General features: G+C 49.1%; 1 protein-coding gene and 1 long non-coding RNA gene across 3 annotated transcripts in view; one reads left to right on the top strand and one right to left on the bottom strand.

Moving 5' to 3' along the window:
• The window catches only part of Farp1 (FERM, ARH/RhoGEF and pleckstrin domain protein 1), a 237,018-nt gene that overhangs the window by 163,990 nt on the left and 57,838 nt on the right, over positions 1–15,190 (bottom strand). For both annotated transcript variants that reach the window (XM_087912311.1, XM_087912312.1), the window contains exon 2: positions 12,867–13,060. In XM_087912311.1, coding sequence (XP_087768437.1) covers positions 12,867–13,037 — 171 coding nt within the window. In that variant the 5' untranslated portion in view covers positions 13,038–13,060. The remainder of the gene's footprint in view (positions 1–12,866; positions 13,061–15,190) is intronic.
• LOC148120304 (uncharacterized) lies at positions 10,944–13,572 on the top strand. The gene is made up of 3 exons (XR_015739517.1): positions 10,944–11,058; positions 11,972–12,131; positions 13,067–13,572. It is a non-coding gene; the product is annotated as an uncharacterized LOC148120304 (long non-coding RNA).

Raw genomic sequence — 15,190 nt, 5'->3', positions numbered from 1 at the left:
ACCGAGTGACTTCATAAGTTGTGATCTCACCTACTCACATGTTGAATGAGGATGAATTCAAAGGCTCAGGTATCTGAATGCTTAGACACTGGGAGTGGAACTGCTTGGGAAGGATTGGGAGGTGTGGCCTTGTTAGAGGAAGTTTGTCACTGGGGAGAAACTTTTAAGGTCTCAAAAGCCCAACCTAGGCCCAGCGCCTCTCTCTCCACCTGCTTGCAGATCTTATCCCCAGGCCTGCCTGCCACCATGTTTCCCACCACGATGATCACAGACTAGCCCTCTGAAACTGGAAGCAAGCTCCCAATGGAATGCTTTCTGATGTCAGAGTTGTCTTGGTCATGTGTCTCTTCACAGCAATAGAACAGCAACTGAGACACACACTAACACACACACACACACACACACAGAGCGAGCGAGAGAGAAGGAGGGAGGCACAGATACAGATACATGTTCATGTACACACACACACAGAGCGAGAGAGAGAGGAGGGAGGCACAGATACATGTTCATGCACAGTAATAATTTTTGTTTTTTTCCTTTTTAATTTAGTTTTTTTATTGATTTATTTTTTCCAGCCCGATTACAGTCTCTCCTCCCTCGCTGTTACTCCCCACCTCCTCCCAGTCTCTACCCCCAACCTCTGATACCACTCCGCACCTATAGTCCTTTCTCTTCAAAACAGGGCAGGGCCCCCATGGCATATCAAGTTGTAGGAAGACGAGGCACTTCCTCTCCTATTAAGGCAGGAAGAGACAACCTAGTAGGAGGGAAGGGTCCTAAAAGCACACAAGAGAGTCAGAGACAGGCCTTGCTCCCACTGTGAGGAGTCCCACAAGACGGCCAAGCCATACAACTATAACATGTGCAGAGGGCCTAGGTCAGTCCCATGCAGACTCTCTGGTTGGCAGTTCAGTCCTAAGGAGTGCCTATGAGCCCTGGTTAGCTGATTCCGTGGGCCACGTTCTTCTCCTGGTGTCCTTGACCCCTCTGACTTCCACAATCCTTCTTCACCCTCTTCCACAGGATTCCCCAGCTCTACCTAATGTTTGGCTGTAGATCTCTGCATCTGCTCCCATCAGTTGCTGGGTGAAAGCCTCAACAATACATTTCTTTAAGAACCTGAAAAAGGAGTTCAGTGGCCTGGTCATTGGGTTAAGTGCTTGCCAGAGAAGTCTGACAGCCTGAGTTAGAACCAAATAAAGGTAAAAAGTTTAAAAAAAAATAAGCCAAAAATATAAAAATTCACCCCCCAAACAAACTTGAGAAAAGAAAAAGAAGTGCTTATGTTTCAGCTCAGAGTCTGAGTGCAATCCATCGTGGCAGAGAGGACATGATGGCAGGAGGGTTGGACAGCTGCCACTGTACACCCACAGTCAGGAGGGAGAGGGACACGGAGCTCTCAGCTCATGCACCCCTTTCTAGTCAGTCCAGGACCCCCAACCACAGAAGGGAGCTGCTCCCATTCAGGACTGGCCTTCCCACCACGTTTAAAAACCCTTCACAGACATAAGCAGGATTGGGTCTCTGAGGTGATTGTAAAGGCAGTCAAGATTGACCAACACAGCCAGCAAAACCTCAGAAGCTGAGAAACAGGGGCATGTCCTTCCCCACAACCCTCAGAAGAACCCACTCTGTGGACTCGCACAGAATGCCAGTCTGCAGCACTTTTTGAAGCCATTGGGGTAGTGATACTTTGTGACAGCAGCCATGGAGACTAATGAATACACGATCCATTCATGGAGGCCAAATTAAACCACTACTCCATTGATGTGCAAAAAGAAAAGGAACCACAGCTCAAGCCGCACCTCAATGCCACAGTGGAAAGTGGTGCCAGAAGGGTCCCGAGGACAGAGGACACAGAGAAAAGGTACTTGTTCTCATCTAGTACCCTGTGTCCTGCCAGACAATGCCCAGAAAGCCAACTCTTGGAGGCCCCAAAGGACAGCATTTCTGAGCCAGACTAAAGGGCAAAAAAGCAAGTGTGGAAGCTGAGCATTGTGGCGTGTACCCACTGAAAGGCTCTCGCTCTAAGCAGCCCTGGGTTGGCAGGATGCTAAAGCGTTGCTGGCAGCATCTTGGTTTCTATTGAAGAAAATGAGAACGTTATTTTGGAGCCTGTATGTCCCTTCCACAGCTTTCAAAGAGAAGCCTGACGGAAGGCAGTAACGGAAAGGTCCACCTGACAGAAACTGTCCGGGAAAACAGGAAGAAAGGAAAGTTCACAAGGGCAACTGCATCAGGTCAACATGGTATAAATTTCCTGTGAGATCGAAACATTCCACCTGCAGGGAAGCTCTTAAGCAGGAAGCTAAACAACTCAGAATAGGAAGTCCTTGAAACCGATCAGATTCACTAGCCCCCTCTACCAGAGAAAGAAGCTGAAGATGCCATCTCAGGCAATCAATCAATCAATAGAAGAAGCTTAAAAAGAAGATTCCGAGACTGGCCAAGCTGCCTAGATGAGTTTTGGGCGAACTGAAGCACCTGGGAGGGATACTTTCCACCGTGTTGAGTGCCTGTAGACGGTGCAGTGTGCTCCAGGCTCCCAGCTTTGTGAGCTGTCCTTCAGGCTGGGGTGGGCTTTGGTGATGCAGCTGTCTTTGAGTCATTTCTGTTCCTTTAAGTAACCCCATAGCCTGAGTAACCCCAGTAAAACTCATGGTTCACCAAGCTGGACTCCGGAGGTATCTGTACTTTGGTCAGTCATGGGCTCCTCTCTGGGGTGAGTAGATGTGTGTTTGGCTCCTCAAAAGTTTTGTCACACAACATCGGTCTTCTCCTGGGTCAGTGAGAGCTGAACAAACCACAAGAGCACCAGCAGAGCAGTGGTGTGAACCCCAGCAGCGTGTCATGTGACCAACACACAGAAAACCAGTATCTTTGTTTGCAAATTTACCTGGAACTCAGTGAGCAATTACATATGACAGAACCTGAATTAATAAAGACAGAGAGCTTTTCATGAAACCAGAGATCCCTCCACCAACTCTAATGATTTGTGTCTTCTGGCTGCTCACAAGAATACTTGAACCAAGTGGCAATGGTAAGACCGTTCAGAATAGCATCTGATTTTTGTTTCAATGCCTTTATTCAACATCTGCTATAGTTAATCAGGAAAAGGTCCTTTTGTTATTATTGTCACTTGAATTTTGCTATTGACAGGGACCACAAACAAGCATCTGCCCGAGAGTCACAGGATTTACATGAACAAAAGGGTGTGTTCTGTTGGTCCTACCAGTGAGGCCCACAGGTGACAAGGTTGAGAGTCAAAGCAGAGACATCTTCAATGTTCTGTGGGTTTGTTAGGGAGGAAAGGGCTTATGTGGCTGACAGGATATGCTTCAGCATCAAGGGAAGTTGGAGCAGGCACTCAGCACAGGGACCCCAGGAACTGAAGGGGAGCCCGAGGAGAGCACTGCTGACTGGCTCACTCAGCTTTGTTCCTTACATAACCCAAGGGTGGCAGGGCTCACAGTGGACCAGGCCCTCTCCCACCCATCACCAATTAAGAAAACGCCTTCTACATAAGCTCACAGCCCAACCTAATGGAGTCAATTCCTTAACGAAATTCTCTACTCTCTCTTCCAGAGGACCCCAGTGTGTGCCAAGCTGACAAAAGCTGCCAGCACATTCCTTGAGGCATTCTTGGCTTTCTCCTGAGTGCACGAGTCCTGTGAGCAGCTGTCCCACTAGGACCCCTCGGCTCAGCTCCTCTGCTCTGGGGCTGCTGTCTGCAGTCAGCAGATAGCAGGTATAGGCTGGTAGAAAGAGGGTCTGGGTCGCCATCTTCCCATTTCCAGCATGAGTCGGGTTTATACTGTTGGAGTTACCCAGCGGGCAGTGGCTGTGACGACATCATAAGCAACTGCTCCAGCTTTTAAGGCGGTTTCTCCTTTTCAGGGCTTGCGACTGCCTGGAAACTCCGAAAACACTCTCCTAGTGTGTCCAGATCAAAGGTAATTGAAATTTCACCCTCAGCCTATTTGTTGACAGAAATCCATACAGATGAGCCACCATAACCTATGTGATGGCTCATATTTCAAGTGAATTCCACTGAAATTACATGACAAGCTATGCAGTATAAACCATGAACACAACCCTTGGAAAACTGGATCGAAGCATTTCCATCTTGGACTTCACTCAAGTATGAAAAGCCAACATCGGTGGTTTCTGGGGTGATGAGGATATTTAAAAGGATTAAACAGAAAAGCAAGCACGTTGGACCTTAGTAACCAACCTCTATTCACCACATCTACTGTCGTTTCTAAAATCAGGAGGCTGAGGCCGGAGACGTGCATTCAGGTCGGCATAGATAGACTATAGAGTGTGACTCTGTCTCAATAACAACTTAGTAATGATGCTGGAGATATGGTTCAGTTGCTACAGTGCTAGTTACCAAAGCATGAAGGCCGGGTTTGAGTTACATAAAGGCCCAGGCACAATTATACAGGCCTGCAGTCACCTGCAGTCACCACACAGGCAGGAGGATCCCAAGGGCATGATGGTCAGTTCAGCTGAATCTCCAGGCTCAGGGTGAGACCATGCTCCAAAATTAAGGTGGACAGCAAGTGAGAAGGACACGTGACAGCAACCTCTGGCCTCCACAGCTGCAAAGACACACGTCTGTGTGTGAGCACGCACGCACACACATACAGCGCTCCTTACCGACCTCAGCAGTGTTTCTAACACGTACCCACTAAAAAAAGACAACCTCTCATGATACTTGTCTGTCACTTGGTCCTTGGTGACAGCATGGAGCCACCCAAGCTATAAACCTAGGATCTATATACCTATGGTTTCCAGGCAGTGGGAGCTCCTTGCTCCCAACTGTAGACTTTCAATTCCATCCCCAGGATTTCTATTTCAGCTCCCCGACACTCCGTCTAAAACCTAACTCAAGTTCGAGCTCGGCCTTTATTGTTACGGCCACCCTGTGCCGCCGGCTAGTAGCTGTCCCGGCCTCCTCCCACAGACACGGGACCTCCTCTGGAACAGAGGATAGGCTGTGTCATCCCCATGGCTCCTCCACATCCCACCCCAACGCTTGTGCTCCCCCGCGCAGACTTCACGGATTAGCTGAGGAGAAAACAACTGTCCCTCTCACAGCACCTAGAGGAAGACATTCGCCAGATGCTGGCCTGTGCCAGCTCACCGCCCACTCCTGAGTAATGCCCGTCCTTTCTACAAAGACCAGTTATTTTTCTCCACGTTCTTATCACTGGCAGCACCTTGCCGCTCCTGTTGATAAAACTTATGGAACCTGGATCATGTTTCCAAGGTCACAGTCCATAAACAAAACCAGAGCCACAGAATCCCACTGTGGGTATCTGGTCCAACTTCCTGTTCATGTAGAGGAGGAAACACACCTAAGCGTGTGAAGCTCTCGAACACAGTTTCAAAGTTAGCGAGGGTTTTTGGAACTGTTCTTTTCCACGATCATCTATCCACAGAAAACTCCCAACTTGAGGGAACCATTCCATATCCTCTTTAGGATTTACAGCCACCACGCCCAACTCAAATAATTCAAAGTAATAAAAATAAGCGCATGATGAAAACATGGCTGGACCATGCTTGTAAGCACCTGCCTTCATATCTGCATCCCTTCCATGGATATACCAAACCCATCTCAAAATCCTACGACTATCTCAGATGTGCTTGTCCAGTCTGCATGAGACAGATGAGGGTCCTGTTGGACACCCAACTCTAGGAAAACAGACATGTCTTGGGGATCAGAATATAAAACACACCAAGAAATCAACAAAGCAAAATTGTATATAAAGTTCTAAGGGGGAAAATGCCCACTTTATTTTATTTCTCTTATTTTGTGCTTTTTGAAAGTGTTTGTTGAGCAGCTCTGGCACGCCTAGATAGTCTAGGGGCCTCAGAATCATGGCAACCTTCCGCCCTCAGCCTCACGTGGGTTGGGAGTACCGCCCGTGCCCGTGTGTGCAAGCCACAGACCCCAGCTCCCCTTCGAGGCCCCAGGAAGTAAGCTGCAGTCCAGGACATAGCTGCCTACCTGCTCAGCAGAAACAGGACTACAGCACACTTGTGTCTCACAGACCTTCAGAAAAACAACAGGACAGTGGCTAGCTTAGGTGAACACTAGCACCCATCTGAAGAAAGCCCCAGGCTGTGTGGAGCTGCCCGGAAGACAATGACCCCTGACACAGCATGCCAGTGTTTATCTTAGAGAACTTGTGCATGCTTTCTCTTTGTCATTCACCCATGCAGCAGCCCTGACTGACGGAAGAGCCTCAACCAGGCTCCAGACTGAACATGAAATTCCAGTTACGGCAAAAAGAGCAGGCTCGCCTTCCTGAGAGCAGCGTGAGTCTCTGCCACAGCATTGTTCCACAAAATACTCCACTGGAGCGCCACACTCCGACCTGAAGTCAGCGTTCCTCGTGTGTAGATGACCAAGCCACACAGCTGGTGAGCGACGTCAAGTCAGGACCCAGGGACCTCCACATCCCCTTTCCTAGTCTTCTTAGATGCAACTATGAAATTTCATGATTTCCATTTAAAGGAAGAAGAAAAAAAAAACAACAACAACACAAGCTTCCTCTTTGTGGCTGTTTTAATGTCAGAGATGAGCATTCTTAATTACCATCTATTCTTTTATTTATTAGGCTCTACTGAGTAAAATTTTTTTCTTTGTTAGAAAATAGCAAACAGCTGTTAGATCATGGCCACATCCCTTCTGAGCTGCGTGCGCGGCTTTGATCATCGGAGCCACGAAAACCGAAAGGCGAGCACGCAAGCGTTTCAGGCCCACATTTCAATTCGGCTCTTTGCGTCTAAGGAGCCGGGAGGGAAGGTTAAACAGTATTTATCTGGAATGATTTATGAAAAAAAGAAAAACTTTTTTTTTACTCCATTAAAATAGCCTTTCAATTTAACCTCGGGAGGCTAGACCCAGACAGGCCCCATTTATCATCCTAAGTTAAATAACACACAGAAGTGGCCAGGCCCAGTGGAGTGGGCTTCAAAACTATTTCAGAAAGTTGGCTAAAGAGCCAAGAGCAACATGGATAAGGAGAAAGAAACTCTGGCTTGTTTTTAAAGAGCCCATCAGACCCGTGAAACTCCCTACGCTTGTTCTCACAGAGGGCTGACACTTAAGAGGCAGTGTGTGCTCTGTGCCTTGTCTTTAAATAGCCAATTAAATTTTATGTAGGTCTGTCCTGCTCCTCCAGGACGGCCAGAAATGCGGCAAGCGGGAGGACACGCTTTCCCAACACAGGTGGGCTTTATCTCCCCGAGGAGAGCGTGGGACTCACAGGCTTACAGGGGTTTGTTCACCAGGACTCGTTCCAAAGAAAGAGAAATGGAACTCCATGAAACCCAAAAAGGACAAAGACTCATTGAACGTTCAACCTGGGCCACAAAGACAAGACACGGGTGTCTCAGGAGGGCAAACAGAGCCCAAGGACCAGGACGGTGGCTGTCACCACCACCAAGGCTCTCTCTACAGCCAGACAGCATGGACGAACACGCCTCTGCGGAGGACCTGCCCAGGTTTCTGTGAGGGTCAATGAAAAACCTGTTCCATCTCAAAGGTAATAAAATGAAAACCCTGTTGAATCACTGAAGGCCTTACTTTAGAATGTTCCTAATCAAGGCTCCAAAATAGCTTTGGCAATTCTGCGACCAACAAAGAAATAGAAAACTCGATGTCCCCTCTTCTGTGATTTCAAAGGTACGTGTAAAAATCCTCTGTAGCCTCAACAAACTTGCTGGAGTTTTTATCAGAAAGGTGTTACTGGGGAAACACGTGGTTTATTTCAGTCTCCTATCTTCCACTGCCAAGGGATTCAGGGAGCGTTAGGGCAACCACCCCACTTCCCTCGGCTGCAGTTCCAGGACTCCTGACACCCTGGAAGGTCTTCTGTGCCTGCACTCGGCAAGTCCTTTTCTGTTAGCACTCGCTGGGCACGCGTGATGACCGGATTGGAGCAGACCTTGGGCGTGTTGTTTGCTTTAATACCCCCGGGGGAGAAGGCACAGACCTGTGTCTCACAAGTGAGACAGGAAGATTTTTAATTTGAGACTAGCTTGGGCCACAGAACTCTGTCACAAAAACAAAAACAAAAAGAACCAATAATAACAACAAGGAGCCCCACAGTGTTTACCATCTTGCCGGAGAATTCCAAAGTACAGGCACAAAAAGCTGACTCATCCACAAGGAAGCCAACATCATACCCTAACTTCCAAAAAGACAGAAAAGGTGGACAGGGTTTTATATCTGGACCGAACACCTCATTTTGCAGATTAGGAAACTGAGTCTGATCTCAGGGATGCAGAGGCTCAGAGTCAGATGGGAGACAGAGATTTCTGGACTAATTAGAAGGACAAATGCTGGGAAGGAAGAACATTGCCCTCTCTCTGATGGAGCCTGGCCAGGTAGGGCCTATGGGTGGCATTTTGATAAATGAGTTAGGTGGGCGTTGGGGCCAGAGAGGGAGGGCGGTGACTCAAAACAGCCCAGACTGGGAATCTGCGGTTGGATGACCGTCTGAAACAGGGACCTCCTGTGAGATACAGCTAGAACTACAGAAGCAAGATGAGGCAGATCGCTGTGGGTCAAGGCTACCCTGGCAGAAACAGTGAGCATCCAGGCTAGCCGGAGCAGCAGAGTGAAATATTGTCTCACAAAGACTAGCAGTGGGCTGGAGGGACCCTGTGAACCGGGTGCCACAGCCACCCGGCCTTGGTGTAACCTGAGGAAGCACCAATGGTGAATTCCCTCAAGCACTCCTCAGAACCTGCTGTGAGAGTCCAGAAAGCTACACAGCTGGCCAGCAACGTCAAGTCAGGACTCAAGGGTGAGAAACAAAGCCTTCCTACAAGGTGCTCTCATTCTACTGCCATACTTAATCAGGCAAACAAGTCTGAATTCTCCACAGTGCGCTAATACAATAGGTAATGTGGAAGTCAATGGCTCAGAAGTGTTTCAGAGAGAGGGCTCATGCCTCCAGTAGACCCTCAGGGGCCAGGGTTCTGCTTTCTCCCAGGATTCCCAGGGGTCAAGATATTCACATTTAGTCTGCAGGCAAAGGAAGGCAAGCTACACAAACTTTGAGGAAATCAAGGAGAAGACGCAAACATAGTTAAGAAGCCAGTCTGATTTCCTGCCCTGACCACTGGAGAGGCCGCATTCTGCCGACTGCCCATACCACCACTCCTGCCGACCCCCAAGGCATGTAGCGTCTTCTCATCACCTGCTGTATTAGCGCGACCAGACCAGGCCTGTGCGAGAGGCAAGGCCAGGTTCTACTTTCCTCCATGACACTCCCAGCTCTTCCTACAGTGACCGGCTAAAGAGAAGCTAACACTGGGAGAACTGGCCATCTGCCTTTCCAGCCGTCTTTCCCTGGTGGAGCAGTGTTTATTTACCAGAAGGGTCAGGAGAACCAGACACACAAAACCTTCCCAGGGACCTTCACAGAAGGCGGCCTGATGGGGGAAGGGAGCCCTAGGCCTCACGGGTGACCAAGGCTGTCCAAGGCCTGAGAACCCTCAGGCTTTATAACTTCAGGAGGAGAGAAAGCTGTGTTATCAGACAGAGAGGTGTGGCTCATTTGCAAGGTGTTTTCAACTTCAAGAAGATAAAATGCCAGGCTAGAGCTTCCTATAAATGTTGGTTTTGAACTTTCCATTGTGTGGAGGAAGTACCCAAAAAGTCATCCAAGTTCAACACTACAAGAGGCTCGCCCAGCTAGCCCTGTGTGGAAAAGACTGGTGTCTACTGCCCTGGCTTCCCAAAAGGCTCAACTCTTCATTAAAAATTTTCTAAAGGGAAAAAAAAGAAAACAAAGATGAAAACCATCACTAAGAACATGGTTTGCTCTCTTGTGCAGGAGCTGGTCAGGCAGCTTGCATTTAAAATGACTGCTTTGCCAGCATCTGTACTTGAACACAAAACTAGTAAGAAGAGGCCCAGAAGACCTGATCCCCAGGGAAAGACAGGGTTCATTAAAGACAGATTCCAACCCCCCCTCCACACACACACACACACACACACACTGCCTCCGCTTCCCAAGGAAGTTGCAGAAGCTTCTGGCTTCATGCCCTGCTCGTTCGCAGGACAAACGCTTACGCGCAATGAGAATATGTTCACCGGGATGTCCCATCCTGCCCTCGTGGGAGAGGGGGCACTCATCCAGAGTCAGACGGCGGCCTTGGTGAATTCTTAGCAAAACGCTTTGAAGCAAAGTTAGTAAAGCAATTAAGGGGAGCTGGTCTGGTCCCTACAATCCCAAAGCCACTGTCCGTCCTTCCTCCCTTCCCATTCTGGGAAGGACCGAACCACCAGAGGCCTCTCTGGGCTGCAGCTGTGGCCGGCCTGGATCCTAGCTGTTCTTCAAGAGCGCAAGGCGGAGACTCAGAATCTGCTCCAGCCAGGGACACGCTGACATCATCTGCCTTTCCACAGCCAGTTTAAAGAAAACCTCTGTTGTCCATGGGCTGAGGAGGCACACTAACCTAAACAGAAAAAGACAGATAAAACACGGGTGAAAGAGACGTGTTAAAACTACCAAGCCCTACCTGTGAAACAGATCCGCTGTAGCAATCCATCGACAAACACTCGATGACCACCGATCATCCATCTGCCTGGCTACATGGGGGTGGGGGTGGGGCACAGAGATCAGAAAGTAGGTCCCTGCCCTGAGAAGCCAAGCCAGCGGCAAAGGCGTATATCTAAATGCCACAAATCCTACCTACTAACCGCCCCAGGTGCACCCAAAACACTGTAGCTGTTTTATGTGAATCGTCGTTTTATTCATGAAACAAGAAGCGTTGTTCATTATTGCCTCACTTCGCAGATTTGAAGGCAGTTCCTAAGAGGTTAGAACGCTGCCCAACAGAAACAAACCAGTACCAGTCGGAGAAAGTGGAATTTTCACCCCGGGCAGGCGCTGTGGCTCCACCTAGACAAGGACCTGCAAACCTGGGAGAGAGCAGCCGCTGAGGCAGCAGGCTAAACTAACAGGGCCATAAAGGGCACAGGAGTGGCGGGGGGATGGAATGGAAAGAATGGCTATCAAAATCATGAAGGTAAGTACCCCTGTGTGTGCACGTATGTGCATGTATGAGCACGTGTGTGCATGTATGAGCACGTGTGTGCATGTATGAGCACGTGTGTGCATGTATGAGCACGTGTGTGAAGGCCAGAGAACGACTTCAGGGGCGTCACCTACCTTCTTTGAGACAGAATCACTCAGGGGCCAGGGACTGACCTAACAGGGGGTTCTCTTGTCTCCAAGTCCTCGACACTAAGGTTACAAGTACATGGCCCAGACAGGGTTTCTTTTTTTTTCTTTTTTTAAACATGGGCTCTGGACATTTAAATCAGGTCGTGCGTGTGCTTTTATTTACAATTTGTTACTACATAGTGCCTGCGCAGTTTCTGCTCGGATGGTAGCTGCGTGGAGTGGTGACCTTTGCCTTCTGTGAGGAACCACAGCTGAACACAGCCGCATCTGAGAGCCCCTCTACCTCAGCCTGCACAGGAACACCAGCCTGGGCTCAGGACCCAAAAGGAGAGAGAAATGAATACTTCACCAAACTGGTCTGGCAAGGCAGAGAGAATACTGGGGGCAGGGAGAAGGAGGGCCACTCCTTCCAGAAGGCAGAATTCTCAGCAGGTGGCAGGTGCTTTCCCAACCTGGTCTACAATTCCAGAAACCAGCAGTAGCTTTGCTCACCGGACTAGGAAGTCCTAGGCCAAGTCCTCGAAAGATGAACTCCGCAGCAAGAAAATTAAAAAGGGACAAGGGCCGTTTGCAATGTGCGATACAATTGGCAGTTTTAAAACACAGCCAGCCATTGTGAGGTTCATCTTTCTCTGAGACACTTAATTCACACTCCCTGAACAATGTTCTGTGAAATAAATATAATTTACTGAATCACATCCCATAAATGATTAAATGATAGGTTACCACCGTTAATGCCGACTATTAAATTTCAGACACTCTAGCCAACAGAAATAATGAACGGATTGCCTCCACGTCAGAAACAGGTGTGTTCCAAAGGGCTGTCTCTGTCGGCTGCTTGGACTCAAGACCCATTTTCTTCCTCTACAATCAGTGACCAACGCCGTGGCAGGTAGCCAAGAGAGAATACCAAAGGTGAGACACAGAGCTGAGGGCCAAGAAGGGGGCAATCTGTTCTGGGGACCTCAACAGGAGCATAGGCGGGGAGGAGACTGAGGCAGGGCTCTCCACAAGCAGCAGGGGTGCTAAGGTTCCTTTCCTGGCCCCTGGGATGTGGGGGTGGAGCTCTTGCCTCACATGGAAAGTCTGGGCCAAGGCCTTCCAAGGTTCTCATACAAGAAGGCCGGGAAGCTCACTTGCTCCCAACTTCCTCATGTAGAATTATAATGGCTTTATCAGGATGATGTCCATGGGCCCAACACAGGCTCACACCAGTGAGAGAAATCACAATCCACTGAGAGTATCACCCTTTCCTCCAATGCCACCGTGAACATAGATATTACACATCTCTAGATGTAGTTATAACACACAATATAGATTAACCAGTTATACTCGATATACATAGGCATGCTGTGTACAATATATAAAATACACATATACACACATGACGACACCTACTTGTGTCTGGGAAGTCACAGTAAAATTACAGCTAAGCCATCCATGTCACTATACGTACAAGTGACTCATGCACAGATCTGAAAAACAGATCACTCAGAACCAGAAAGATCAATGATGCCCGCCAAGGTGATCAGTGAGGTGCCTGAGCACACAGACCCTCTCTGTAGACCTCATGTTACTGGGCCGTCACTGGGCCATCGGTGACCTCCCCATTTCCGGGTGCCCACACCCTTGAACAAACCCCTGGCTTACTGGAACTTCAAAGGTCTCCTGGGTGTCATCCAGCATCTGGATTTTGACGGTCATGAGTTTTCCCGAAGGTGTGGGCGGCGGTTTCTGTCCTCGTTCCAAGGTGCTGATCCCCGAATTCTCCGGGGCCCCCAGACGTGATGCGGGGGTGGGCTTCTGTTCTATTTCTCCCATGATGAAAGCAGCTTATATGGTATCTGCAGAAAACAATAAGAGAGATGGATCAGAAGGAAAGACTCCTCCAAAGCTACCAACGTAACTTTTGCCACGTCTCCTCCTGCTTTGAGACTCTGCACCAGGTGAAAGACCCTCCACACTTCTCCACACAGGAACCACACACTGCAGCCCTCCATGTACCTGCTGCCTGAAACGTCACAGTTAAGACATTAAAGTCTTTCTGCATGGTGTTCATTTGCATTTTTGCATACTGAATGTCCTATTCCTTCCTAGCTTAGTGGTCAGCTCTCAGTTACTCATGCGACAGACTCTGCTGGGTTCCGCTCTGCCAGTGGGTGTCTCAATCACCAGCTCTACTTTCTCTACCTTTAAAGTCGGGTGGGAAGATGCAAACAGGACCTGGGCTCTATTATTAAAGCCCATTAATTATCTTGTAGGGACTCTGCCCCATACTAAAGAATGCAGCCATTCTGCCGACGAGAGGACCACAGCCAAGGCTCCCCAGCTGGTAAACTGAGGAAATAAACGCACAGAGAGAGGCAGACGAGACTGCGGCCAGGGCTTTGCTCACCATTCCTGAAACTCATTCTTTGTTTTGTTTTGTTTTTCAAGACTGGGTTTCTTGTAGCTCAGGAGCCTATCCTGGAACTTGCTCTGTAGACCAGGCTCCCTCTGCCTCTCAAGTGCTGGGATTAAAGGCATGTGCCACCACCGCCCAGTCTTTAATCCGCTTTGATGGCAAGAACTTTGCCATTCACCTCCTTCTTGCCATCCAACCCTCCAGCTTGCCCCCTTTCCCAAGAAGCCACTGTACATATTGTAAGTATGGACGCAGACATTTTTCTACAGACAGACAATCCTCTGTGCTTCTCTTGGGGTGCCGCCTCGGTCCTCTTCTCCCACGCTGCCACAGGCTCCCCCTGGAAACTTCACTGCTTTAAACCTCCGATCAAAGATCAAATGTCTCTTCCTGGACACTGAGGGAGAGCTTGGCGCTGTGCTCACGGTTTGACGTCGAATCCTTTTACCTTCCCGCATGCACACGGCACAAGAAACACCCCCCCAAAGTCCCTAATCTTGAGTGTTCTCCGTTCCTCAGTACCTACTGAGTCTCTATTTGGCACGAAGCTCAAAATGGCGGCTGAATGACTGGCCGTCAGCAGGGCAGCTATTTGGCTGCAGATTCTGTCATCAAGGCACACATGAATGAGATGTCAATTCAAGCTACAACAGTGGCGGCGGGGGGGGGGGGGTCTCTACCCAGGAAGAGGGGGAACTGAACTCAGTTTAACATCAAACCTTGGATAACACATAAAAAAGCAGGAAGCACAGATAGGAAAGTGCACAGCGCTCTGTGGGGGGACCTAAGAGAGTGTGGGGCTGGGGAGAGGGCTGCTGGCAAAACACACTTGCCAGGCTCATTCCCGGGACTGAGGAGGCAGAGATGGGAGGACCCTTGGAGCTCACAGGCTAACCGCAAGGAGATCAGTGAACCCCATGTTAACAGAGATCCTGTCTCAAAAACAAGGTGGAGAGCAGCTGAGGAGGACACCCACATGGATCTAGGACCTTGTACATACGTGTACACTCCTACATACATGAGTACATACATGTACAGAAAAGGAGCCGCTGGAGGAGGAAGGAAAGGAAGATATGAAGAAAGGAAGCAGAGGAGGAAAGGAGGGAGGGACAGAACAAAGAAGGGGAAGGGGAAAGAGATGGCAAGTCGGGAGGATAGTGTGAACCAAGACTAAAGAGTGAGAGGTAAACTTTGACAGTGGACCAAAATTAGACAACCGAGACCCTCAAACACCTGACTGGAAACAGAGTCGGTAGCACTGAGCCACAAGGACAGGCACAAGGACACCACAGAAACACAACTTTAGGAAAACGGGGCTGAAGAGGACATACGACGTGGGAACTAAGGGGAGGGTGAAGGAATCCAACTTCAAAGCAAATATAATGACTCATACATGAGGTAATAACTTGGACAGAGAGATGGAAATAGAAAGACTGTATGATATGTCCGCTTTCGCGACACGGTTACGTGGCTAGCAACTGGGAGAACGGGCGAGTTTGGGATGATGGGAAAATGTGAAGTAGGGGCCAGAGCGAGGCAGGGTACAGGAGTGGGCCTGTCTTGGGCTTTC

This window comes from Myodes glareolus, chromosome 12 (assembly GCF_982192425.1).
Source record: "Myodes glareolus chromosome 12, mMyoGla1.1, whole genome shotgun sequence".
Lineage (NCBI taxonomy): Eukaryota > Metazoa > Chordata > Mammalia > Rodentia > Cricetidae > Myodes > Myodes glareolus.
The sequence above is the reverse complement of the archived record's forward strand: the minus strand, read 5'-3'. Positions and strand labels throughout refer to the sequence as shown.